This window comes from Lactuca serriola, chromosome 7 (assembly GCF_051521515.1).
Source record: "Lactuca serriola cultivar US96UC23 chromosome 7, Lser_US96UC23_V15, whole genome shotgun sequence".
NCBI classification, from domain to species: domain Eukaryota; kingdom Viridiplantae; phylum Streptophyta; class Magnoliopsida; order Asterales; family Asteraceae; genus Lactuca; species Lactuca serriola.
In genome coordinates this window covers 25366101-25392759 of record NC_136414.1, presented here as the reverse complement: position 1 = coordinate 25392759, position 26659 = coordinate 25366101, and the positions used below count along the sequence as shown (strand labels likewise).

Below are 26659 nucleotides of genomic sequence, written 5' to 3'. Positions count from 1 at the left end.
TGCTCTTGACTTCTTGAGGTTCTTACCATATAATTTCCGTAAATTATTAATCAAGTTTTATTCGAAAGTCAACTGATCAAATTGGATTCAAGAATTATAAAAATATAAACACCATCTTCACGAATTCTTTGAAGTTGACAACCTTCATATAACCTCCAATCACACAAATCATTGAACACAAAAATTCTGTTAGTGTTAATCTGTAACTTTCAAAGAATGAAAACCCTCCATAGCCATGTCAGCACCTCCATCTTCATCTTCATCTTGTCACTCTTGTACCCTTTTCACTCTCTAGCTATCGACACCATCACATTCTCACAGCCACTTACCATCAATCAAACTCTAGTTTCTAAAGATGAACATTTTGAGTTGGGGTTCTTTAATCCAGGCAACAATAATTTGTATATAGGCATTTGGTACAAGCAAATTCAGCAGAAAACATATGTTTGGGTAGCTAATAGAGACACCCCCATTACTTCATCCTCCGGGAACCTAACCATCATCAGCAACGGCAACATGGTGCTTGTAAATCAGACGGGAACCATCGTCTGGTCGACAAATCAACCTACACGGGCGGGGAACACGGTGGCGCAGCTTTTGGACAACGGTAACTTTGTGCTTCGTCCGGAAAACGATGAGAATCCAGAGAATTATATCTGGCAAAGCTTTGATTATCCGACTGATACTCTGTTACCGGAGATGAAACTGGGGTGGGACAGGAAATCTGGAATTACTCGGATTTTGCGGTCATGGAAGATGAACAACGTAGATCCGGCAACTGGTGATTATTCTCTTATGATCACTGTTCGTCAGTTCCCGGAGATTTTGCTTATGAAAAACGAAACAATAATTCGTCGGAGTGGGCCATGGACTGGAAGAAGGTTTAGTGGTGTAGCGGAGATGAAAGGGATGAGTAGAATGCAGTTTGACGTTCAAGATAATTCAGATGAGGTTTATTATTCATTTAAATTGGTGGATAATGCAATTTATTCGCGACTGGTTGTAAATTCTTCTGGTGTGAATCAAAGATTGGTTTGGGCTAACACAACAAAAACCTGGATTGTGTACTGGTCTTTCCCCGGTGATTGCGATCACTATGGTGAATGTGGTCCGTCTGGCATTTGTGCTGCAATCCCTGCACCGAACTGCAGTTGTATGACCGGATTCCGGCCGAAAAACAAAGAAGCATGGGATTTCCACGTTGGGAGGGATGGGTGTGTTCGAAACTCCAGCTTGGATTGCAGGTCGGACTCGGATGGATTTAAGCTATTGAAGAACATGAAGCTGCCGGAGACTTCAAAAGCTTTTGTAGATCAGACAATAAATTTGAAAAAGTGTGGTGAGATTTGCAAAAGGAATTGTTCTTGTGCTGCCTATGCTAATATGGATGTCACTGAAGGCGGGTCGGGTTGTGTGATTTGGGAAGGGGATCTCATTGACATGAGGCGGTATGATGATTCGGATAATGGTGGAGATGATCTTTACGTTAGAGTTGCAGCTTCTGATTTGGGTACGTTTTCTAAATCAATCCAAAAATCTATAATGATTAGTGCATTAATAGCTTGTACAACCCAAATCTCTAAGGGTGCGTTTAGTTAGGGAAAAATTGGCCGTTTTCGGGAAAAGAATTTCAAGAAAAATGAGAATTTTGAAAACGCGTTTAGTTTGTTTATTTTTTAAAATTTTTCACATAAAATGAAAATTTTCTGTTTTCTAAAATTACAAAAAAGTTGTAAATTTTTGGAAAACTGATAATCATTGTTTTTCATAATTTTCTAATTTCAAAATTTTTCTAAAATATAAATACACACCCACTCTCACCCCATCCACCTCTACCTACCCTCACCTTAACACCCCCCCCACTCACCCACCCCCACACACACACACATACATACATACATACCCACCTACCCACACAAACACACGCACACACACACTCATCCCCACTCCCACAAACCCACACCTACCTCCACCCCCATCCCCACCCACATCCTACCACCGTTACCGTTTTCTAAAAATAAAAACCGACAGAAAAATACACATCTAAACACGTTTTTTAATTTTCTAAAACGGAAAATGAAAAATGAATAAGTGTTAACTAAACGCGTTTTCTAAATTTTTCAACAAAAAATGAAAACGGAAAACGAAAACTAAAAAGAAAAAACAAAAAACGGAAAATGAAAGCTGTTTTTTTGTAACTAAACGCAACCTAAGGCATTATTTTTTCAAGAAAAATGTTTCTTAAAAGTTTTGGAATGATGGTTTATCTGAACATAATTTATGTGGATTTACTAAACTGCAGTTATTATATTTATTTTTCAATTTTTTCAATAAGTATTAATATTATTAAATAAAGATAATGACCCACATACTCACCCCACGCCCCCTCCCTCCCAATCCAAAATCTATAATGATTAGTGCATTAATAGCTTGTACTACGCAAATCTCTAAAGCATTTATTTTTTCAAGAAAAATGGTCCACAAAAAAGATTTGGATTGATGGTTTATCTGAACATAATTACCAAAGGCTTTTAGCCTAACGGTATCTAGTATTGCCCTCACTCCTTAAGGTTAAGGGTTCAAGTCCCGTTGTGGACATAAATGGATTTAAGGTATAGTTTATGAGCATGTTAGATTTGTCTTTCAAAAAAAATCTAAACATGATTTATGTGGATTTACTAAACTATCGTTATTATATTTATTTTCCATTTTTTATATAAATATTACTATTATTAAATAAAGATAATGACTCACATACCCACCCCGTGCCCCCTTCCTCCCAATCCAAAATTGAAATAACTAAATTGTCATTATTACATTTATTGTGTAATAAAAAGAAAATGAAAAAAATTATATAAAAGCAAATTAAATTTCAGTTTTAGGCGGGACTAAAACCATATACAACATGTCTAAAAGAACCATATATCCAAAAAATTTAAGGTTTGGACATTTTTCTAAAAAAATGCAAAGCATAAGGACCATTTGTAACGTCTCATTTTTACGGCTGAAATTTTTTCATTTTTTTAAAGTAAAATTTCCCAATTATAAAATTAATTTTTAGAAAATCATATGTCCCAATATTAATTATTAAAAATCAGAGTATTATAATGAACGCAAAATAACAATCATACAACTCACTACACCCTATTAGTCCTCATATCACACACTGTACCGCTACCAACCATCCTTAATGAAATGCAAACCATAAATGACCAGAGGTGAGATAGCCAATCGAATATATGATCTTACTCTAGAGTCACAACAAAACCAGGAACATGCAATAAATCTTAGATCAAGAGTTCTCAGACTATCACTACAAATAAAATGACAATTAATGACATAGAAAAAGTACCACTAAAGGGGGAGCGGCACAAAAAAATAGTTCCACTAAAACCGTTGTCACTAAAGGCATTTAGTGACACTTTTTAGTTGTGTCGCTGCAATCCTATTAGGTTTTAGTGACACTTTTATTATGTCACTAAAGCATTTGTAATTTTAGTGGCACTATTTTTATACCACTATTTAACTATTAAAATAAATATTATTTTCTTGGTGACACTTTTTTTTACCACAAAAAAAAAAACTATATTCATAAATTAGGTCTGATTTTTTAATTTTAAATGGAATATATAATAATAACAAGAAATTTAAGATAATAAATGAAAAAAAAAATAATATCATTACTTTAATTCAATCTCATCAAACAACAATTTTATCAATATTTAAACACAAATTTCTTCAAGAGAGTTAAATAAGTCTAAATGCTATGCTAGTACTCAAAGCATAATATTATCGAACTAAATATTTATTGCGGAAGAAACACGGAACTTTGTTAACCTCAAACTAAATATTAGCTTGTGAACTTCAAGAGTTCCCGCTGAATGTCAGTTTTTACTTTTTTTAGTTTTCTCGTCTTTACATCTAAAAGCTTTAGTAAATCTCCATCTCATTGGACTACCATTTCTTGCTCTCTTTCTTGTTCTCTTCCTTTGAAACATGGAATTGGAAAGGGAAACAAAATTGTTAACTACAATAATTCATAACTTCATATATGTCGAAGTGGAAGCATGTACCTAGAAAGATACAAGTGTGAGTAAACTCATAAATATGCCCCTTTATCAATCATATCATATTCCCGTTTATGTATCATTAGAACTATTTAACAATCTAAGGGGAGAAAAATGCAGATTACCATACCATGCAAACTGGGGCGGAACACACACATTAAAAATGGAGGGGCCAAAACCAAGTTTTCAAACAAAAACAATATAAAGATGTTTATGGATTTTTTTTTCTTGATATTAATGTATATTATATAATGAAATTAACTAATATATAACATATAACAAAAAAAATGATCAAATAGATATTATCAAACAATTAGTTATTTTTACAAAAGTATATGCTAAAAACACAAAATGAAATTAAAATTAAACAGTTAATAAAGTTCTTTGATAGGTTTATGAATTAAAAAAAAAAACTTATGCTTTAATAATTAACCTAACTACTTAATACAAATCAATAAAGTGTATATTTATTTGTTTATATTATAAAATATTGATTAACAAAAATAAATACGGTTATAAGTTAATCAAAACTAATTTCATGAATCAACATTATTAAATAAGACATGTAATAAAATTATTGTAAATATATAAATATAAATATAAACAAGTAACAAATATAGTTATATCATAAAGCCACAGATCTCATCGTCACAATAATTACCTTTACTGAGTGTATAGCCCATTTGTCTCTTTACCTTCTAAATATTTGAGAGAGAGAGAGAGAGAGAGAGAGAGAGAGAGAGAGAGAGAGAGAGAGAGAGAGAGAGAGAGAGAGAGAGTTCATATTACTCTTTGGCTTGAAGGTCTGTTTCAAAGAAGATATGGGCTACGTTGATTAAAAAAACATCACTTAAAATATGATTCAGCTTCACCTTCTTCTTGATTAAAATATGAGCTTTAACTTGAACTTTTTATCTTAGACATTTCATCAAACAAGTTGGGTGCATCAGAAAATTCATTTATATTTTAAAGCCCTTCATAAATTTCTTCACCCAAAATTGTTTCAAAACATAAAAATAGGATTAAATACTTGAACTTTTCACAGAAATCGAAATTCTATCCAATTATTAATTCATCCTTTGAATATTGTTGATCCAGTAGTTGATGAAAACTTTAGGAGCACATAAAGAGCATAACATCTTGAATACCTTTTAGGCGGGGAGAGAGAGAGAGAGAGAGAGAGAGAGAGAGAGAGAGATTAATAGCAAAATTGAAGAACCTAATACTTCAAACAAACATTAATACCCATGGTGTTGAATATGTTTTGAGTATTGTTGATCCAACACTTTGAACAAGGATTAAATCTTTAAGGGTTCTTCAAGAACTTCCCAAATATCCAAGCCTGAGACTGAAGCAATCAGTTGGCCAATTGTTTTCAGGTTCATCAATCAAAAGGTGAGACTGGAATCAAGACTTCCCGTAATGAACAATTAAGACCTCTGCCTATATGACTATAAAAGTCTCAAATTTTATATCTACACAAGTCATTACTAAAAGATAAATATTTTTAAAATCAAAGAGCATATAACATCTTTCCACAACCTAATACATCACCTATTTCAACAAATCAAATGTAGAAGGGTGGGGGTTACATGATATGAGAGATGCGAGTGCTAGAGTGAACTAGGAAAGATTGTGAGGAACATCCTTCTTGATGAAAGGCAAAGGTCTGGAGAGACCTAGTGATTAACATCGCATGTAACTCTATTAATAGATAGGATGAGCTAAACATTTTTATTTTATAAACTGAAATGAGCAAATTGTGACTGTATACATTATCACCTCGGAAAAGAAAAAATATATAAATCTACAATCACAAATATAAATCATCAAACTCCTACCAAATTAGAATATAGAAAGGAGATGGTCGAGTGGTTGAAGGAGAGCGAAATTATTGAAGAATGCATACCTGATTAGGATTTGTGTTCATTATGAGGGAATAACGGAAACCCTAAATCTACTCTAATGTGCGATAAATATGATTTTATATTCGATACCATCCGATCCTTTGTGACATACATTATATTTGAATATCTGATGTGGTAGAAGAAAAAACCTTGATAATGGGGGGATTATTGGAGGATTATGCTTGATCCATAGAAGATCAAGACAGTGTTCCAGTGTTGTTGGTGACGTCCGTGAGGAGGATAACTAGTGGTGCTCCAATGATCGTCGTGGGGAGGAGAGAAAGAGACGTGGAGAGGTGACTTGGAGAAGCGGCAGTGAGTTTATGAGATGAAAAGATGAGTGCTCTATTCCTTAGTTCCATTTGATTTCACGAAAAAAGAGCGGACCATTTGATTTCACCAAAAGAAGAGCGGACCATGGAGGGAATTAGGAGCGGTACATTAAAAATAGAATTTTAAGCAGATATAGTGGCACATAAATAGATGTGCCACTAACACCTCGTTCCCGAGTTTAACAAAAGAAAAGAAGAGAAGAGAAAAGAAAGTCCCGAGAGAAAAGAAGAGAAAGGAAAGGAAAGCAAATTTTTTTTTGTGTTCCCGAGTTGGAGAGAAGTGGAAGGAAAATGAATCATTTTGTTCTTTCTTTCCAAATCCTCCCAAATCGGAAGGAAAGTTAGGAGAGAAAGTGATCATTTCATTTCCCTCCACTTCCCTCCTTTAATGAAACTCGGGAACACCAATTTCACTTATTTTCTTCTCATTTCCAACCATTTCCTTTCCTTTCTCTCGTTAAGTTGAACTCGGGAACGGGGTGTAAAAGAATTATATAGTGGAACAAACAAAAATGTGTCACTAAAGCCTTGTGCCACTAAATGTAATTTTATTTGTAGTGTATCCTACGTGACCACATACAGTCCTTAAGACACTCCACTAGATAATAACCAACAAGTACAAACAGACATACAGATCTACAGATTACTACTGCATAGAAACATCCTGTATATCAGGTTATATATCTAACAGATCACTAAGACATAACAACATCCTATATACCAGGATACATATCTAATAGAGGACTACAACATAGCAACACACTATATACCAACAATCTAAGGAATGCATAACCGTATATACTCAAAGGTGAGATAGACACCTGGACATGTGATCCTACTCTAGAACCACAACCAAACGAGGAACATGCAAGAAATCCTAGATCAAGAGTCCTCAGTCTATCCTACATGACTACATACAGTATCTAAGGCATCTTTCTACTATCATATAACAAAAACCAATAGGCCGACATTGGTGCCTTCGACCCACAGGTGCAATGAGGCAAAACTCAACTGAATCAAAGAGCTTTGAACACATCGATATGATCCCTTTTTCAACACTGCTTGTTCTCGCAAATCTACTAACACAAGAACCAGATCGAATCTCAATCAATAGCCAAAAATCCTAAAGTTCAACCCAAAGTCAAACTTGGTCAAAAAGTCAACGGTCAATGAAAGTCAATAGTTAACAGAACCTCAGGACATGACCATCTATAGTTCACATCTGAGCCATTGCAAGTCAAAATAGCTGGGTATTATAATCCTCACGACGTGACATGCATCTTCCTCACTTCATGAAATTCGTCTGTACGCCATTTTGATCCAAAAACCTCTTAATTCGTTAAGCCACTAGTCCATCTTTTTTAGGAGACTTCCTAACACTCCTAGGATCATAAAAATCAATGATTTCAGGTCTTGTATGTCTAATACAAGACTTGAGCTCAAATTAGGTCATTCATGAAGAAAAATGATGTAATTTTTCAACCATGGACTCAAACATCCTTCAAACTTCAGATCCATGACATATAAGCACCAATGGACCCCTTGGACCCATAAAGTTGCCAAAATAAAACTCGGTCAAAAAGTCAACGACCAATGGTCAACGAATGTCAATAGTCAACAGACCCTCACAATGTGACCATCTATGGTTCACGTCCTGAGCAACTATAGGACAAAATAGCCAGGTCTTACAAACCTCACTATGTGACATGCATCTTCGATATCAGAAAAACATCTCATCCCTACAATTGGGTCCTTGACCCCATCAAACTCTGGATGCTTCGTATTATCGAAGTCCCGATACTTGAAAGATCTCTCTCCTCAAACGCCAATGCAGAAACAACCACGGTAGCTGCAACAACTGTAACCTCAGAAAGTGCAGCATAGTGATCATCGAATAGCTCGACCATGGCATCTGGAGTAGCCTCCCTGATCACATCCGCTACTTCTGCAGTAATGACCCTACAAATCTCCTCAGACCTTCCCTTCCCATGATGCCAGCTCAAAATCTAGGTTTTACTATTATAGCAACCTACATTCAAAACTACAAGAATAATGCTACAAGAGGGATATATAGAATTACTAACACGAAAAGTTGATTGCTTTTAAAGAATCACACCCAAAGTTCTAAACAATAGAAATCATGGTGAGAGGAAATAAGATATAGCAAAACTCGTATTCGAAGAATGCTATGAGAACGAAAAAAATATGAAGGCTCAAAGGTTCCATTTATAGTTGAGTAAATTTGTAGAGAAAGCATATTTGAATTAATTCAATAATCAGATTTATTCAAGTTGTTCAACTATTGAACGATTAATATTTAGTCCATATACCTTTAAATACTTTCCTGATTAATCTAATTTATTCTAATTAGTTCTAATTTATTATAAATTCATTTTAACAAGTTTCTAATTAAATTATCAAGGCATGATAAATTAATAAACTATTTTTATCTCACTCTCTTAAACCTTTTTCTATATATTTTAGCTCTTGAGGACAACTCTAAAAGGACTTTTGTTATTATTCGACAAAACTGCAAATTTAGTCCTTGTGGTTTGCAAAAATCTTTGGGTGGGGTCCAAAAAGTTTCCAGCTTGCATAGAAGGTCCAAAATCAAGGTTTTTCTGGGTTTTTAGTCTAAAAAAACTTAAAAGGACGATTATACCCTTTTAATTTCTTTTTTTTTATTTTTTATAATTATTCTAATACCATTTTGTCTTAAAAATGAAAAGAAAAGAAATATATTATCCCCCACCCACCCATACTTTCTCTCTTTCTCTCTCTTTCTCTTTTTTTTCTCTTTCTTTCTCTCTCTCTCTCTCTCTCTCTCTCTCTCTTTCTCTCTCTCTCTCTCTCCCTTCACCAATTATGCATCTCTAGCGTAGGAGGAAACCGGTGGAACTAGGAGACCACCAATCGCCACCATGACAGTAATCCTCCTCTTCCTAATCTGCTCACCGGTCTCAGCCAAACACCCCCCTTTCATCGTTACTGCTACTGCTCAAATCCACAGCCTACAACGAGAAGGGAAGGAGTCAAGTGGGGCACCGAAGCTACCCCTTCCTCCGTGGCGATTGGTACCCAAACACCCCTGACTCCTTCACTACCGACGATGAGAAAGGAAGCCACGACGGGCCTGTCGGAGACGTCGACTGCAACCCCTCCTATTGAACAAGAATTACCCAAATGCTTCCCATGCCCACTGTTGTCGATGGATCGAAGACAACAACCCCCGATGAGGTTTTTTTGTTGGTTGATTTATGTTTGTTGGGTTTGTTGGTTGATTTGTATTTGCTTCGATGAGATTGAATCAATGAATAAATGTGTCTTAGATGAATCTAATTTCTCTGAAAGGGTTCTCGATCCAAATATTGAAAATGGAATCCCGATTCATTTCTCCAAGAACAACATAAGACCAACATATGTTTCCAATTTCTTCCCTATTAAATTCAAGAGCTGGAAAGCTTTCAACTTTCAATGGCTGAGAGATGTGTGAGTCATTCAGCTCCGAATTGTGTTTTGGCTGAGAGATATGTGGAGAGGGATTATTTTGATTTTATTGATGGTGATTCGTTTGGGAGTGATTCCAGTTTCTTCAAGTGTGCATTTGATGTCATATTCCAATCTCCTGGTAATCTGTGACATCCCCAAAATCACGGCCATAAAAGACCGGTTTCATTTATGTTTTTTTTTTTTAAATAATTTCAGAGTAAATCCTTTTGATTTTAAAAGAGATGCGAAATTTGTTCCCAAAAACAAAACATGATAAAATAGATCTTTTATCAAAACATTTCATAAAGAAATATAATTTCATTTCATAATCAAAATCGGGATGTCATGTTCCGATACAGATCATAAAGCATAAACGATAACATTACAAGTCATTCAACAAATATATACATATACAGACTAGTAAACAAAACAAGTTGATGATTCATCCATCTTTATGCTCTTGCGCCACTTCCTATAATACAAATAAATTGAGTGGGTCAGGCTTGGGAGCCTGGTGAGCATATAGGGTTTTCAACCCACAATAAATAATTATATTTAATTCAACAATCAACAATAACTCGATTAACCATTCCCGTTATCCTCACTTTACGTCCCTAAAACAACATCTATTATAAGGGACCTAATCTAGGATTTTCATCGGGACGGACATTTCTGCAAAGGGGCTTCCTTAGCAATAAATATCCTAAAGGCAACCATGAGGGGGATAGAGTACACCGGTGAACACATCGTTCACAACACCTACAGGTTATGAGCCTGCTAGTGTTCCACATGACTGTCTAGAAAGAGTCCGTGGTCGTTATCCATACTCTGCTAAATGACTAGATCAACGAAAACAACATCGAGGCCTCTCATCTGCTTATTACACACCAATTATCTACCCATGTTCTACCCAACATATTAGTAGATAAAAATATACATTTTTATACATAGTTTAAAACCTGTATAGCATGCTCAATCAATACATTTTTCCACATAACAGATGAGGCACACACACATAACACGTATTTCATAGAGAATAAATCAGATCTATGAGATAAAAGAAAGTGAATATACATTCACACATATAATCAACAAAGTATACACGTAACATGTATTTCGTATAAAATACTTCATAATAATGTGTTAGAAGAAAATGACTACACACTCACTTGATCAGAAGATGATCAGACAGCACTACGGCTTGCAAAAGTAGTGTTTCTCCGTAGATCTGGAAGATCTTCACAAAAACCGGGCTCCTCGCGGGCAGGGCTTCGACTCAGAAATCTCACTTCTCGGGATCCTCGAGGCTTTCGGAACTTGCTTCGGGGCTCGGGAATGATACCGGGGCTTCGGGATATGATTGGCATGCAAATCGAGGCAAAAACTAGACAGAAGAAAGAGTTTGAACAAGAGAAAATGGCTGATCTCGGTTTCTATTTATAGGCTGTTGGGTCTAGGATTACGCTGGGCGTAATTTCCAAGTACGATGGGCGTAATTTGGTTATGTTGGGCGTACTTCGACGTCATTGCATGCGTCATTTGGTGGCACTCGAGTATTGGTCAGGCAACTTGCATCTCTCTGAGTACGCTGGGCGTACTCAAATTACGCTCGGCGTAATTTGACTCGTCAAACTTATAAATTGCATAACTTTCGCATACGAGCTCCGTTTTCGACGTTCTTTATATCCACGCGTAGGTGAGACCATACTCTACAACTTTCATTTAGACTCCATCGGCTAATTTTGAATTTTATTTTTATTATTTATTTTTAGTAGGCCGGGACAGGAAAACTTCATTATAAATTCATAACTTCTTCGTCCGACGTCCGTTCTCGCCTAACTTTTCATCGTTACGCTACTAACAACGAGATCTTCGATTCTCGTTTAGATTGTTTCAGCTAAAAAACCGCTCGATCTCAAATCGAGTATTCGGGCTGCATATTGCCAAGTCGAAACTTCATAAAATCATAACTAACTCATACGAAGTCAGATTTGGGCGTTCTATATATATTCGGAAACCTCGTTTCGGCCACTACAACTTTATGCAAAGATATCGAGTTTATTTTACAATTAAATTTGATGCTCATTTTGTTCTTAATTCATTAAATTATAATAATTAAGAAAATAAACACATAATTCACATAATTCACAAATAATACATTTTTATTATTTCAAATTGGGTTACAAAATTTAACCTAGACTATTATATTGCTAAAAATGGCAAGCCCAAAAACACGGGCGTTACATAATCGTTGAGCTCCATCGATGACACATCAACAACTTCATATCCAAGCTTTGATGATTCCGGTGGCGGAGGAAGATTCATCGCTAATCAAGCTATCTTCAAAGCAAGTGAAGGGTAAAGAAGAAGAAGAAGAAGATGGGAGAGAGAGAGTGAAAGAGAAAGGAAAGGGTCGGGTGGAGTGAAAGAGAGAGGGGAGGGTCGGATAGAGTGATAGGGTGGGATATGTTTTTTTTTAATTAAAAAGGTATTAAATAAATATATAAAATACAGAAAAGAAAATAAAAGGGCATAAGCGTCTTCTCAAGTTTTTTTGGACTAAAATCGCGGAAAGGTTTTGATTTTGGACTTGCCATGCAAGTTTAAAACTTTTTGGACCCTATCCAAAGATTTTTGTAAACCACAAGGACTAAATTTGCAGTTTTGTCTTATTATTCCTAAGGTTATAACAATTAGTTATGATACTGGACACCTATTTATAACAACTTATGTATCCAAGACTTTGAAACTGTACAAACCTTGTATGTTGATCGAAACGAGTAGTATGTCCTTCACATGTAATACCAAAAAGATTATGACACTCCCACGTGCCTTCTTGTATAAACAAGGCTCACTTACATTATTGGTAAAAACCAAGTTCCTCAATACTTACTTCAAAAAATATAAATTCTGATCCGAGATGATTACTTAATCCATGAAAGGGATCTATTATGCTTACACACTCTAATATGATATTTTGGAATTATAAAACCAATCGATTCTATCATATACACATTATGTACTAAGTTCTTAGGAGGATGGTTTTAATATCAATCTATAATCCTCATAATTAAACTATTTGGAAATGGACAAGATCCTAACTGAATTAAACATTGATATTTGAGAAACTATTCCATCATTAACGATTTTATGAGTTTCTTTGTAGCTTTTAGCAACTAATCGTGCTTTAGCTACCCATGACCATTTCCATTAGGAACATTTTCTAATATCTCTCCTTATGGGTATTTAGATTTTCATCTATTCCAATCTTTCTCTTGAAGACTCATTTATACCTAATAGTCTCATTATTAGGAGGTTTATCAAATAAGTCATGTTCTTGCTTGTTGTACATGGATTTGATCTCAACTTCCATCTCAACAAGTCATTTATTTGAATTACAATATGCCAGAGATTCTTAGTAGTTGGTTGGCTCATATAGAGCAAGTTTTATCCCTTTGTTATTAGTAACAATAACCCTTTATCTCTTATGTTCATAACAAGCTCTACCCGACTTGCAAGGTTCTAGTTTTTCAGATGGCACCTCAACAATTGTTTGTTGGGATCTCTTTTTTGGAACCCCAAAATATTATTAAAAAACCTACCAAGATGCTAGATAAAAACATTTTGTGTCTCTTAAATTTCTTCTAGTATCACTTTGTTATGAGTGTCTTCTTTAGCTATAAATTCTTTCTCCAAAAGACACCTTCTCCGGATTGTTAAAATAGAATGTCTTGGTTTCATTAGGATATCCATTTGTCAAAAGTGGTCTCCAACTCTAGACATCACATGTAGAGTTTGATTTCCACAAACCCTAAGGTAAAACAATGACTTGCATAAGTTATAATTTTTTGTCCTATCAACACATGTGATAGTTAGTCCACTGCATACCAAATATACTAGAATCTATTTTGTCAAATCATCTTATGCTTTATGGTATGTACACGTTCAAATGGGACCTAAAGGATTTAGGCTAAAGATATTTATAATATTTTTATAAAAATATGTAATATTACTTTTACCCGTTACTTTGACTTTCTTTTGGTCGACAAGTTATTTAGTAGTATTTTTAAATTTAAATAATAGTGGAATGTTTTCATTAAGCCACCTATATTACATATGTTTTTTTGGACAAATAATACTTCAATTATTTGTATAATATGAAGAAATATTGTAGATACCATAATGTATTAAAAGTTTGTTCATTACAGATGAACCTCCACCACCACCATCATCATCACCTTCACCACCACCACCACCACCACCACTACCACTACCACTACCACCACCATCATCATCATCATCACAAACTCGCAAATTTGGCATGGTTATCGGAATTAGCGTTAGTGCTTTTGCTATGCTTATATGTATACTGATACTCTTCTACTTGAAGAGGAAGAAAACACAATCGTTGGAAGATAGACAAGGTATTTTTTTTCACTATTTAGAGTTACACACCTTAATTTATAATTTAAAATATGAAAGTAGAATTAGCATAACATTGATAGCAACTCATAATTACATCAACCTATCAAAATATATAGCATTGAAATTAATAAAAAGTTTGAATATTTAAAGTCAAGATGTTGATTATCATATTGATTTCTATGTGTTAAATAGATTTTGCTATGATCTAAATTAGGTCCAGATGACATCATATTAAATGATGGAGTTATTCTACCAAGTAGGAGAGATTATCTTAGCGAGACAGCCATTGATGAACTCGAATTGCCATTGTTTGATTTTACAACATTGGCGGTAGCAACAAATAACTTCTCGGACACAAATAAACTTGGGCAGGGTGGCTTCGGGTGCGTTTACAAGGTAAAGTGTTTGTGATATTTGAAAACATAAAATTACTGGCTTCGGGTGCGTTTACAAGGTAAAGTGTTTGTGATATTTGAAAACATAAAATTATTGGTGTTTAAAGATAGAGATTTCGAAAAACGCATCCAAAATTCTTCAAATCCGCTCTTAAATAAGGTTGTGGGGAGTGGTTACACCCAATCCACCGAAAAAGCGTTGCCACCTGTACGCCACGTCAGCTTCACCATCAACCCACTAACCATTGGAAATGGATAACACTCCACAAATTTTTTTTTTATTTTTTTTTTACATCATATTAAATTAAAAACAAAATTTATAACATAAATTAATTTTTTGAAAACATAAAAAAAATAAAACCACATTTCATTAATTAAAAACATAGAAATTTAAAACTTAAATTGCTAAAATTAAACATTACATTGTCTAAATAAAATGAAAATTTTAAAAATATAAAAGAACATAGAAAAATTCTAATCGTCGTCGTTGTCGACAATGGCATCATTCGCCTCGTTGTCACCGTCCTCATCCTCTTTGTCGTCACCATCGTCATTCTCCTCGTCTTCATTGTCATTTTGCCCTTGGAATTCTGTTTCCCATATGTATTTGATCAAATCATGTCGTAGATTGTGATGTGTTTCACGGTTTTGTATTTCCAAAACCCTTGAGAAGTATGTCGGGCTGCCAACTTGTATTACTACAGGTGGGTTAAGTATATCGTTTGTGGTATATGAACAAATATCTCTACCCTCTTCTTATATTATCATGTTATGTAGAATAACATAGGCAATCAACACCATCGTCAATTTTTCTCTGTCCCATGTTCATGTCAGATGTTTGATTATGTGTCACTTTTGTTTGAGGACTCCAAATGCCCGTTCTACATCCTTCCTCGCAGATTCTTGTGCTAACTTGAACATTTTCCGTTTATTGTCGGCTGGAAATATGTATGACTTGATAAATGTAGCGTATTCTGGATATATCCCATCACCTAGGTAATACCCATACTTATATTCATTTCCATTTACAACGTATGACATGTTTGGTGCTTTACCCTGTAAAATATCGTTAAATATCGGAGACGCTTGGAGCGCATTCATGTCATTGTTTGACCTCGCCATACCAAAGTATGCATGCCAAAACCATAGGTCATTTGAAACAACCGCCTCCAATATAACAGTCGGCACCCATGATCACCTCGCGTAAACCGACCACGCCACACATTGGGACAATTTGCCCACTCCCAATGTGTACAATCAATGCTACTAAGCATCACTGGAAAACCATGTTTCACTTGATGCGCGACATCTAACTATTCGACATCGCTTTTAGTCGGATGTCGCAAGTTTATGTCACGGTAAAGCTCTATAACAAACTCACAAAATAGATATGTACACTCCCAACCTGTTCTTTCAGACATTTTCAGATACTCATCTGATGCTTCTGCGACGATGTTGTATGCCAATTGTCTAAGAGCGGCCGTACATTTTTGTATCATAGTAAAACCGTGTTTACCTCTTGCATCCCATCGCAATTGGAAAAATTCATAATTACTTCTTTGAATTTCGATAGATCATATAAACTATCAACAACAAAATAATCACGTACCAAAAGTTCATGTGCCGCCTCTCGATCCCGATTGATCCATTTTCTATGCTTTTTTCTCGACGTTTGAACTTACGCCCCTCTTACGTACCACGTCTCGTGTCGCGGACAACAGCGTATACAAAATCAAATCCTCATCAGAATCGTTATCATCGGATGACGAAGAAATCGGAGGTGGAAAATTATCCATTTTTTGGTTGAATGTGTGTGTTTGTTTTGAAAAAATATGGGTGTGTTTTAGTGGGAATTATGTGTAAAATGAATGTATATATAGAGAGAATTTGAAAAAATAATATTTTTTTTAATTGACAAATGGTTGAATATAACATTCGAAAATTGAATGCCCAATCAAAGCTTCCGTCTTCACACGTCTTCTGGCTCAGTCCACACGCAACCCACCCACCCTTGGGGCGGTGTTCGCGCATCTCCAGGGGTGTCCACATCAGCCCCACACATCTTCTTCACTACCATACCGGACAGCCTAATCCGAAACTATAAATAGTGATTTTTCATAATTTTCGATACTTGGATTACACGAGAATCCAAAATATAAATTTTTCATTTTCATTTTCAACTAGATTTTTAATTAGACAAAAATCTCAATATGCTTAAATTAAATCTGAATCTACAATAAAGGTGTAATGTTGTTCATTTTGAAAACTAACATATAATAAGGTAGTTGAATATATATATATATATATATATATATATATGTGTGTGTGTGTGTGTGTGTGTATGTGTGTATAGAGAGAGAGAGAGAGAGTGAGTGAGTGAGAGAGAGAGAGAGAGAGGCGGAGCCATGATCCATGATCCTATAATAAGGGGGCTTATATCTAGTGTTGGATGTAGAATATGAAACTAGTGTATATAGTAAAGACAAATTCAGAAAAATAAATTTATCCATAAGACAAAGCTCTAAATAATCATATCACAAATTATTATTATTTTTTCCTTAATAAAAACCATAAAATTTAATCTCTTTCATTCAAACGGAAAGCAAAAATTTTTCGTTTATAAACCCTTGAAATAAGTAAGATATTAATAGATAAACACATAAAACTGATAGCTTACATCTAAAAGGTTAAAACAATAAAAGAATTATAGATATAATTAAAAGAAAAAGAAAGAAAAAGTAAACAAGAAAAGATGGGATACATATGTTAGGTTCATTAAGTTCAGTTACATATACCTTTTTTTTTCTAGGAATCGTATACTTTTATCTGAACTACATTTTTATTGAATCTTTCCACAATTCCCAACTATGCACACAGACACACATAGTTAAAAAGACTTGTAAGAAAAATATATGTAGATCGATAGTTAGATCTTACAGAGCATTCATCCTCTGTATTTATTTCTTGGAGAGGAGAATGGAGCAGCAACAAGCGGAGTCTTGAAGGAAACGCTCATGGGTTTAGGATCTAAGATCCGATCAATCTTGTTTCGGTTATAGAGCTCGTAATCGGAGCCTTCAAGTAAGATGATGGTATTGGTCGGATCTCCATCTTGAATGATGATCAAATGGTAAGGCTGGAAAATGATCTCCACTGTTCTAGAAAATCAAGGTTCATGATGGCGATGTCACATGACTGTAACCCTTTGAAAAATGATTTTCATTTATTTGGAAGATTTTCAACTTATTTTTTATCTGTGGATCGGGGGTTTTCAAAAAGTTTTAAAACTGTTTGAAATTCCAGTTACCATACTATCCCTCTAAAAGATTTAAGATGTATTCCCCCCCCCCTTTTTTTTTTTATAAAATATATGTTTTTTAATTAAGAAATAAAATTGAAGACTTGTATAGATGTTGCCTTCATTATTTTCAATATGTGAGTATATACGATGGTATAAAAAAGATGGAGGTCTTTGTAAAAAGGTAGGCTAACATTAGACAAGTTGGAGGGGGCAAACACCTGCCTGCCCCCTACTCCCTCTGCCATTATATATATATATATATATATATATATATATATATATATATATATATATATATATATATATGCAAAAGTTTAACAAGGAACCATTTTAAACCATAGAAATAGGAACCATTATTTTTTCAAGTTTTAGATCTTATTATTTATCGAAAAAAGTTCTAAAAATATAGAAATTCAAAACTTTTTATCTTCTAACATTCATAACAAATTTGATATATTTTTTTTTAAAACTTTTTTTATATGTTTAGATTCACATTGTGAATTTATACTTTAAATCATTAATTTTGTATAAATTCACTCTATAAAACTACACAAATTCACATTGTGAATCTGCATAGATTCATAGTGTGACTCTGCACAAATTTCACAGTACAAATTTCACATAGTGAATCTGCACAGATTTGCAATGTGAATTTGAACAAATTCACAGTGTGAATCTATACATATCAATTTTACTTTATTATTTTTTAATCAAAATTGATATCAATGGATGAATGATAAAAAGTTATGAATTTCTATATTTTTAGTTTTTTTTATGAAAAAATTGCTCCAAAACTTGAGAAAAAGATTGGTTTCTTGGTTCTAAGGATTAAAATGGTTCCTTCTTGAAACCAACCCTATATATATATATATATATATATATATATATATATATATATATATATATATATATATATATATATATATATATATTACAAATGATTGTGCCAAGGGAATTGTTAATTTCATTTTTTTTTTCACCCGTAAAGTTTATTATCCTTTATAATTTTTGCCCCTGAACTAATCTTAATCTAATGCTTTTTATCCCTCAGAATTTAAAAATTAAACTATTGGTATGTTATACGTTTTTATTTTGGTCCTTTGTATTTAAAGTTATACTTTGGTCCCTTGCTTAATTTGTTTTCGTAGTTTTCGCTTTTATTAATATAATTTTTTATTATTTTATCTTTTAGTTAAGAGCTATTTGTGTATTGCATGAATCAAGATGCATTTTCAAACCTTATTGTTGTTGTCTCTTTCATATATAATTGTTTACATCGAGACTTAATTTTATACATTTGTGGTCCACTTTGCAAATAAGTTATCCGCTGCGTTGTGTGGGGTGACGAAATATTATAATTATTTTACTCTCTCTCTCTTTCTCTCTCTCTCTCTCTCTCTCTATATATATATATATATATATATATATATATATATATATATATATATATATATATATTCGGATATGTATAAAGAATTTTAGATATTGAAATATCTAAAATTGAATATATGTTTTCAACAATCATATTTAAACCATGGTACACGATAATAGGCATGGGGGTAGAAAAAGTGACATCATTATTGTTGGCGATATAGGGTACATTAACGGAAGGTGAGGTTGTAGCAGTAAAAAGACTCTTAAGAGTTTGCGAGCAAGGGATCGAGGAACTAAAAAATGAGGTTCGATTAATCGCGAAACTCCAACATCGAAACCTTGTTCGGGTATTAGGTTGTTGCATTGAGGTCGAAGAGAAGTTGCTAGTTTATGAGTTCATGGAAAATAAAAGTCTTGATGTGTTTCTTTTTGGTAAGTTTTCATGGGTATTGTTTTATATTTCTTTTGACGACTAACTTTATGTTGTTGGAATCAAACTGTTTTCTGGAAAATCATCATAGAGAAAGAGAAAAGCATCAAACTAAATTGGAAAATCCGACTTGAGATTATACGCGGGATCGCACGGGGCCTTCTTTATCTTCATCAAGATTCAAGATTTACAATCGTCCATCGAGATATGAAAGCAAGTAATATTTTGCTTGATAAGGAAATGAACCCAAAGATATCAGATTTTGGTATTGCGAGGATTTTTGGGAACGATCAGACAGAAGCAGAAACAAAGATAGTGGTTGGAACATAGTAAGTATATTTGTGTTTGTGTATAAATTAAAATATATGTGACACATAATTAATGATATAACATATATTTTAGAAACTTTTATTGTTTCTTATTATTTTTTTTTTAAATTTCTTCTAGTGGTTATATGGCACCCGAGTATGCGATGGATGGTCATTTCTCAACGAAATCAGATGTTTTCAGTTTCGGAGTTTTGATTCTTGAGATAGTAAGCGGTAAAAGGAACAGAGGATCATCCAACACAAGTAGCAAACTTAACCTTCTTGCACAAGTAAGCACAAGTAGTGAAATATTAGAAGCTTTCTAATATCATATTTTTTTCTAAAAGAATACCCATGTACGTGTAGTTAATTTCATATAGGTCCTTGTATTATTAAATAATCATATTTGTGATGAAAACAATATTTTTAGGCATGGACGTTATGGAATGAAGGAAATGCTTCAGAACTACTAGACGAATCTGTTGGGGCCCAATTTTCAAAGAATGAAGTTTTAAGGTGCATACAAGTTGGACTATTATGCGTTCAAGGACAACCGAAAGATCGACCTAGCATGTCGAAGGTGTTGATACTACTGAGCAGTGAAACTGTACGAATGCCACAACCAAAACACCCTGGATTAATTACTAGAAAAATAAACAACGAGACAGAATCGTCAAGCAAAGGTGATGATTCAATGACCGTAAATGGAATCACATTCTCGATATTAGATGGTAGATAGGGAAACTATGTTGGTTACCATCTAGAATCAATTCTACATCACAACTTTTTTCTTTAATCAATGTTGGTTTATTAATCTCTTTTCGTAAGTGAAAGGTAGATTATGTCATATTTATACATTATAGCAAGTCTGAATTTGGATTGAATATTTTATATTATGAGACAATGGTTTGTTAGAATTTCGGGGTAATAAAGGCACTTGACTATTCTGATAATTGTGATTTCACTATCAAATCAAAGTATTTGGGTGGTACTCCCTAATCTTTGATTGGATAAGACTCAGAAGAGAAAAGAACAAATAATGAGATGTATGAATTTCGTGAGTACCAGGAAAAATTGACAAAAATTGGTTAAAAACTTCATTTGTCTAAAAACTGTCAAAACTGTCATAAAACAGTTTTTCCGACAGTCAAAACTGTCATAAATCCGGGTTTTCTATAAGGATTAAGGTAAAGTAAAAAAACAGGTCAAATATTCAAAATATGGATTTCGACCCCAGCCAGAGGCTCTGTTCATTGGACCCCGCCAGGGGCCGCCACCCCTTGGACCCCGCTCCTAGGGGAGTTGCCCGCCGGCCACCGTTCGTTTAGGGGCTTCGCCCCTAAATGATAGTGTATTTTGAAACTTGATCAAACTTAAACAAATGTGTACTCCACATATTCCTTGTTTGTTTAATATTTATGAATATCACTTTTGGTCAACAAAGTAATCTCATTACATTTAAATAACATTATGAAACAAATCACCAACATGGTTTGCTAGTGTCATACAATAATTTTCAAACTTATTCGTTGTAAAACCTTAATTTTAATCCAAATTAATTTTTTTTTCAAATTAGAAGTTTTCTATAAATAATTTGATAGCTAACTACACACGAAAAATAGGCATGCCCGCTTGAACTTACCCTTTTACATTAATCAATAGAGTGGTCCTCAACATATTGTACGATCTAAAGTTCCATCATGTGTCATACTATTACTAATAGCATGTTAATTTTGACTACCGTCATAGCTTCATGTATTGTTGTGAACTTCTCCTTCAAATGAATAATCCAGATTTTACAAACACTATGGAAGATAGATCATTATAAATGAAAGGCTTCAGTCATTAAAAAATTGAGAACTTAATTGTCACAATTCATTGTATGCTAATAGAAACTATAAGAATATCCTCACTTCATTGCGGGCAGAGCAGATGGTTATTATAAAGGATTAAAGGCTTCTCTTCTAGACTTTGTAATCATATTGTGGTTTGAAAACATCCACACATCCACTGAACTCATATCATTCTTGCGTTCCCAACACATGCAATTAAAAAAGATTAATTTACAAACAAAGTTCAAAAAGCAAGAAAGGTAAAAAAAACAGTATTCATTTGCTCAAAAACATCAAAATTCAGGAATAAACATATAAAATTCACAAACGTTATCATCAATCATCATTTTTAACACACTGTACTTCGAAAGTAGAACACTATATAGTTGGGTAATTGTTTTCAAAGTATACCCAATTACAACATTTTACCTTCAAAGTATGATGTTTTGATAAGAAGATAAACACACAAACAATACAGACACAATCATATACTCTAACATACATGTTTTGAAATCGCGTTTTGTAATGAATAAAATTGTGAAATACTATGTGAAATTGAGTGTTGAGTTCTAACATATGGTTTTTACTAGAAATGAAGTAAAACTATGTTTAGAATCACTCAGAAAATATTGGAAGTCTTTTGAAATTCCAATTAAAAGTCAAATAGTGAAATTTAGCGAAAATATAAAATTTTAAATAAGTAAAATTTTATTATTGAAAGTTGTAAATAATCTCGTTAGAAACTTGTAGGCGAAAACCTCGTCGAAATCCGAGTTATAACGAAGAAGTTATGACCAATCGAAAATCCGCGATAAAACCGATACGGCGCCGAATGACGTAAAAAGTGAGTTTTTGATAAACTACTTTTTAGCCTTAGTGATCTAAATGAAATTCATAATATTCGTTAAACCGAGAAGTTCGATAAAAAGAACGTCCAAATCAGACTTCGTATGAGGAAGTTATGATTTTTCTAAGTTCCAGCTTAGCAGTAGATAGCTAAAAACTCGAATTTTAGATCGAGTGATTTTTAGCTGACACAACCTAAACGAGAATTGAAGGTCTCGTCATTAGTAGTACAACGGTAAAAAGTCTGACGAAAACGGACGTCGGATGAAGAAGTTATGAATTTTTAACGGATTTTCCTATCCCGGTCAGTTAAAAATAATAATATTAAAATTAAAGTCAAAATTAGCCGACGAAGTCTAAACGAAAGTTCTAGAGCATAATTTTAGCTACACGTACATATAAAGAACGTAAAAAACGGAGTCCGTATGCGAAAGTTATGGATTTTAGAAGGTTTGGGTGCATTTTTCGAGAAATTCGCATGGAAAGGAGTCGGCCACGTCACCCTCGCATGCGAGCCTACGCGGCTCCCTTGTTGCTGACGTATCCAAAGCGTGGCCCAATGAGAAACCAACGCATGTCGCATGCTGATTCAACTGAGGGTGCGGTCCAACGAACTTCCGACGCGCCTTGCCTATGTGTCCAAACCTCGTCCCTCCACTGCATTGCCTTTCGCATGCGAAGCCACGTCCGAGCCTCGCTGGCCCTCGCAGCTGCTGCCACCGAGCTGCTTCACACCTGCTTCATCACCCCTCCGAACCGAGCCTCGCAGATGCGACGTGGAGTCTTCTCAGCCCCAGGATCCGAACCCTCTCACCCTATACGAGCCTCCCCGGGTAGTTTTGGAAATTTACCACTTTTTCACCCTAATTCCATATTTTCACTATTTTGACTTTCCCTGAAGCCCCTGTATCAATTTTAGCACCCGAAACACGTCCCGAAGCTCCCGAGAAGCCCGAAAATTTTATCTTTTCGGTTTTGAATCCCTACCTTCGCAGAGCCCGGTTTTCAATTAAGCTCCTGGTTTTCAACATAGAAAGTCATATTTAAAGCCGACGTGCTGCCCAAATTACTATTTTGACCTCCCGGTTAATTCAAGATGAGTTCAATATATAGGAACAATTGTATGTTATGTGTTATATGTGCTATGTGCTTTTTAGTGTTATTATTCCGAGTTATTTTCCCGTGTTATTTTATTCGCTATTTTTATAGCAAAAGTAATACCTTTGACCATGTGATCAGTGAAAGGACTTAGATTCACATTGGTACTGGTACGTAGCCTCTGGCCATGTAGAGCATGTCTCCATAAGAGAATGACTTCTATTCTATGGCATTGGAAAATGGTTAGACAGGGCTATAAGCCTGAAATCTACCAAGATGTTAATCAGAAATCTTATGTCTTCTGTGCCATTTGGGCCAAAGCTTTATTGATGTTTATCAAGTATGGAAATTGTTATGTCTCATTGATTGTATATCTTTGAATCAAGTCATTGATTGATATGGAAAGCTTAACACATGATTCACATATACCTTTGTTGTTCCTTGTTTCTCTTTGCTTCTGCCATATTAAAGTATATATATGACATAACGTTATATTGTATCTATTATTGAACTCACTAAGCGTCACCGCTTACCCTATCAATGTTTAACAATTGCAGGTGATAATTAACTAGTATGATCACATATTGTTGAAAGATTTAGAATAGTTTGTAATAGTACTTTTGTACTTCAGTTTATATTTGTATAAATTACAATATCTTGGGTAGTTATGTAATATATAACACTTTGTAATAGTCGGTTTGTATCCAGTAGTTTGTAATCTCTTTATCAATGTAAAATATTGCTTTTATGAATATGCAAGTAGCATGTTTTGGAGTAATAATATTGTGAAGTATGAAAGTTTGGGTCTTTCAAAAATACGAAAGTTGGGGTCTTTCAATCATGGTATCAGAGCAGTAGTTTGAGTGAACTAAATGCCACGGATTGGTATTTAGACTTAATCTATTGGAAGTTCAATATATGAACTTAATCATTGTAAGTATAGGGATACAAACCATAGGAAAAATATAAGTAAAAGTATTAGGTAATAATAAACCCTAATATTCTAAAATACAATGTTACTCCGTATTTCAGATTGATGGCTGAATAAGTAAGTAGCCATACCCTGAGGTTGGTAGAGGTCCTCAACCCGAGGAAGTGAATACTCTAGTATCTCCTCGTGAGGAGCGAATCTTGGGTAAACTTACCGGTGTTATTCGACAGACTCTCGAAGAACACAAAAAGAATGGTGACAAAGGAAAAGAGAAAGCCACTGGAGAATCTTCAAGTGGAAAGGTGAAGCATCCCTCGTTCAAAGATTTCAAGAGTAGTGGTGCTACGGAGTTTTCTGGTGTCCTTAATCCTATAGTTGTTCTAACTTGGATTCAGAACACCGAGAAAGTATTTCGTGTCTCTCATGTGGATGATGAAGACAAGGCTATCTACGCTTCTGCAATGCTCATCGGAGAAGCCTTGGTCTGGTGGGAAGCAACATATGAAGCACTCAACGGATGTGACCAGGAGAACTTATCCTGGGAGTTGTTCAAAACTCGTGTGCTATAGAATTATTGTCCTCTATATATGAGGAGAATATTGGAGAAGGAATTCCTCGAGCTAAACAAGGAGGAATGACTGTGAATGAGTATGAAACTCAGTTCAATCATAAAGCACGGTTTGCTGCAAAGTACATTCCAACTGAAGATGAGAAAATTTAGGTATTTTTAGAGGGACTACGGCATGAAATCCATGATTTTGTAGCTAATCGGGATGTTCTGTCATTTGATAAAGCTGTTGAGTATGCTCGAAGGCGTGAGCATGACTTAGAGATACGTGGTGCCCCTCTTACTATTCCAAAGCATCCGCGTACTGAAAGAATTACTCTTGTTTCCACTATTCCACCAGCTCAATCTGTTCGAACTGATCCTAGCAAGCAAGCGCAATCTCAAAGTGCTTTTCGTGGCCGCGGCAGGTCACAATCTTTTTCTATTCAATCGCCTTCATGTCGCGTTTGTGGAAGGAATCATCCGGGTCAATGCAAAATAGACAAGGAATCCATTGTTTGTTATGGGTGTGGAGAAACTGGTCACATAAAGCCAGCTTGCCCAAGGAAGGATGTGACTTGCTATGCATGTGGTATTACTGTCCACAAGAAGCGTTTTTGCCCTACTCTTACCAGCCAAGTGACGGGAAGTCAAGCTTCTGTTCAACAACCGGCGAGAAGTCAAGTCCCTATCCAACAACCAAATAATACTCCAGCTAAAAAGGAGGAGGTTCCAAAAGCTAAGGGTCGTGCATTCCAGATTACCACAGAGGAATCACATGAGGACCCGAATGTTGAGACGGGTACATTTCTTGCCAACTCTAGACCTGCTCACATCTTATTTGATTCTGGTGCCCCAGATTCTTTTGTATCTTATGAATTTGTGCATTCTTTTCAAACTGCTTGCTATGCACTCGCGCAACCATTTCACGTAGATACTGCGGGAAGTATATCATTACTTGCTAATAAAATCTATAGGGATTGTGTCATAGAAATTGAAGGCTATAATTTTCTTGCTAACCTAATCCGTATCTCCTTGCCCAACTTCGATATTATTCTCGGCATGGATTGGTTGTCAAAGAACCATGCAGAACTCTTGTGTTATGAAAAGATGGTACGCATTCCTATCGAAGGGGAAGATCCTATTCATGTCTACGGTGAACAAAGGATCTTAAAAATGATCTCTTTCCTCAAAGCTCGTAAATTTATATCGAAAGGTTACCTTATCTATCTGGCCTATACAGTTGACATCTCAAGAAGGAGAATAAAACTGTAAATGATGTTCCCATTGTTAATGAATATCCTGATGTTTTCCCCGATGATCTACCTGGACTACCTCCGGACAGGCAAGTAGAATTCCAAATTGACCTTGTGCCTG

General features: G+C 34.7%; 1 protein-coding gene across 2 annotated transcripts; it reads left to right on the top strand.

Moving 5' to 3' along the window:
- Positions 1-150: 150 nt before the first annotated feature.
- LOC145063175 (receptor-like serine/threonine-protein kinase SD1-8) lies at positions 151-20924 on the top strand. 2 transcript variants are annotated; one of them, XM_079010759.1, is made up of 7 exons: positions 151-1510; positions 14004-14219; positions 14435-14616; positions 19512-19722; positions 19812-20049; positions 20168-20318; positions 20459-20924. In XM_079010759.1, the coding sequence occupies exons 1-7, from the start codon at positions 217-219 to the stop codon at positions 20765-20767; spliced, it is 2601 nt and encodes an 866-aa protein (XP_078866885.1). In that variant the 5' UTR covers positions 151-216; the 3' UTR covers positions 20768-20924. The 2 variants fall into 2 exon arrangements, with proteins under 2 accessions (XP_078866885.1, XP_078866886.1); XM_079010760.1 differs by lacking the exon at positions 14004-14219.
- Positions 20925-26659: the final 5735 nt, after the last annotated feature.

Excerpts from the sequence above, each read along its gene's own strand:
- LOC145063175 (XM_079010759.1), top strand. The coding sequence starts at position 217 with ATGAAAACCCTCCATAGCCATGTCAGCACCTCCATCTTCATCTTCATC. Across the intron at positions 14,617-19,511 it reads GCTTCGGGTGCGTTTACAAG|GGTACATTAACGGAAGGTGA; the intron begins GTAAAGTGTTTG and ends TTGGCGATATAG. Across the intron at positions 20,050-20,167 it reads AAGATAGTGGTTGGAACATA|TGGTTATATGGCACCCGAGT; the intron begins GTAAGTATATTT and ends AATTTCTTCTAG.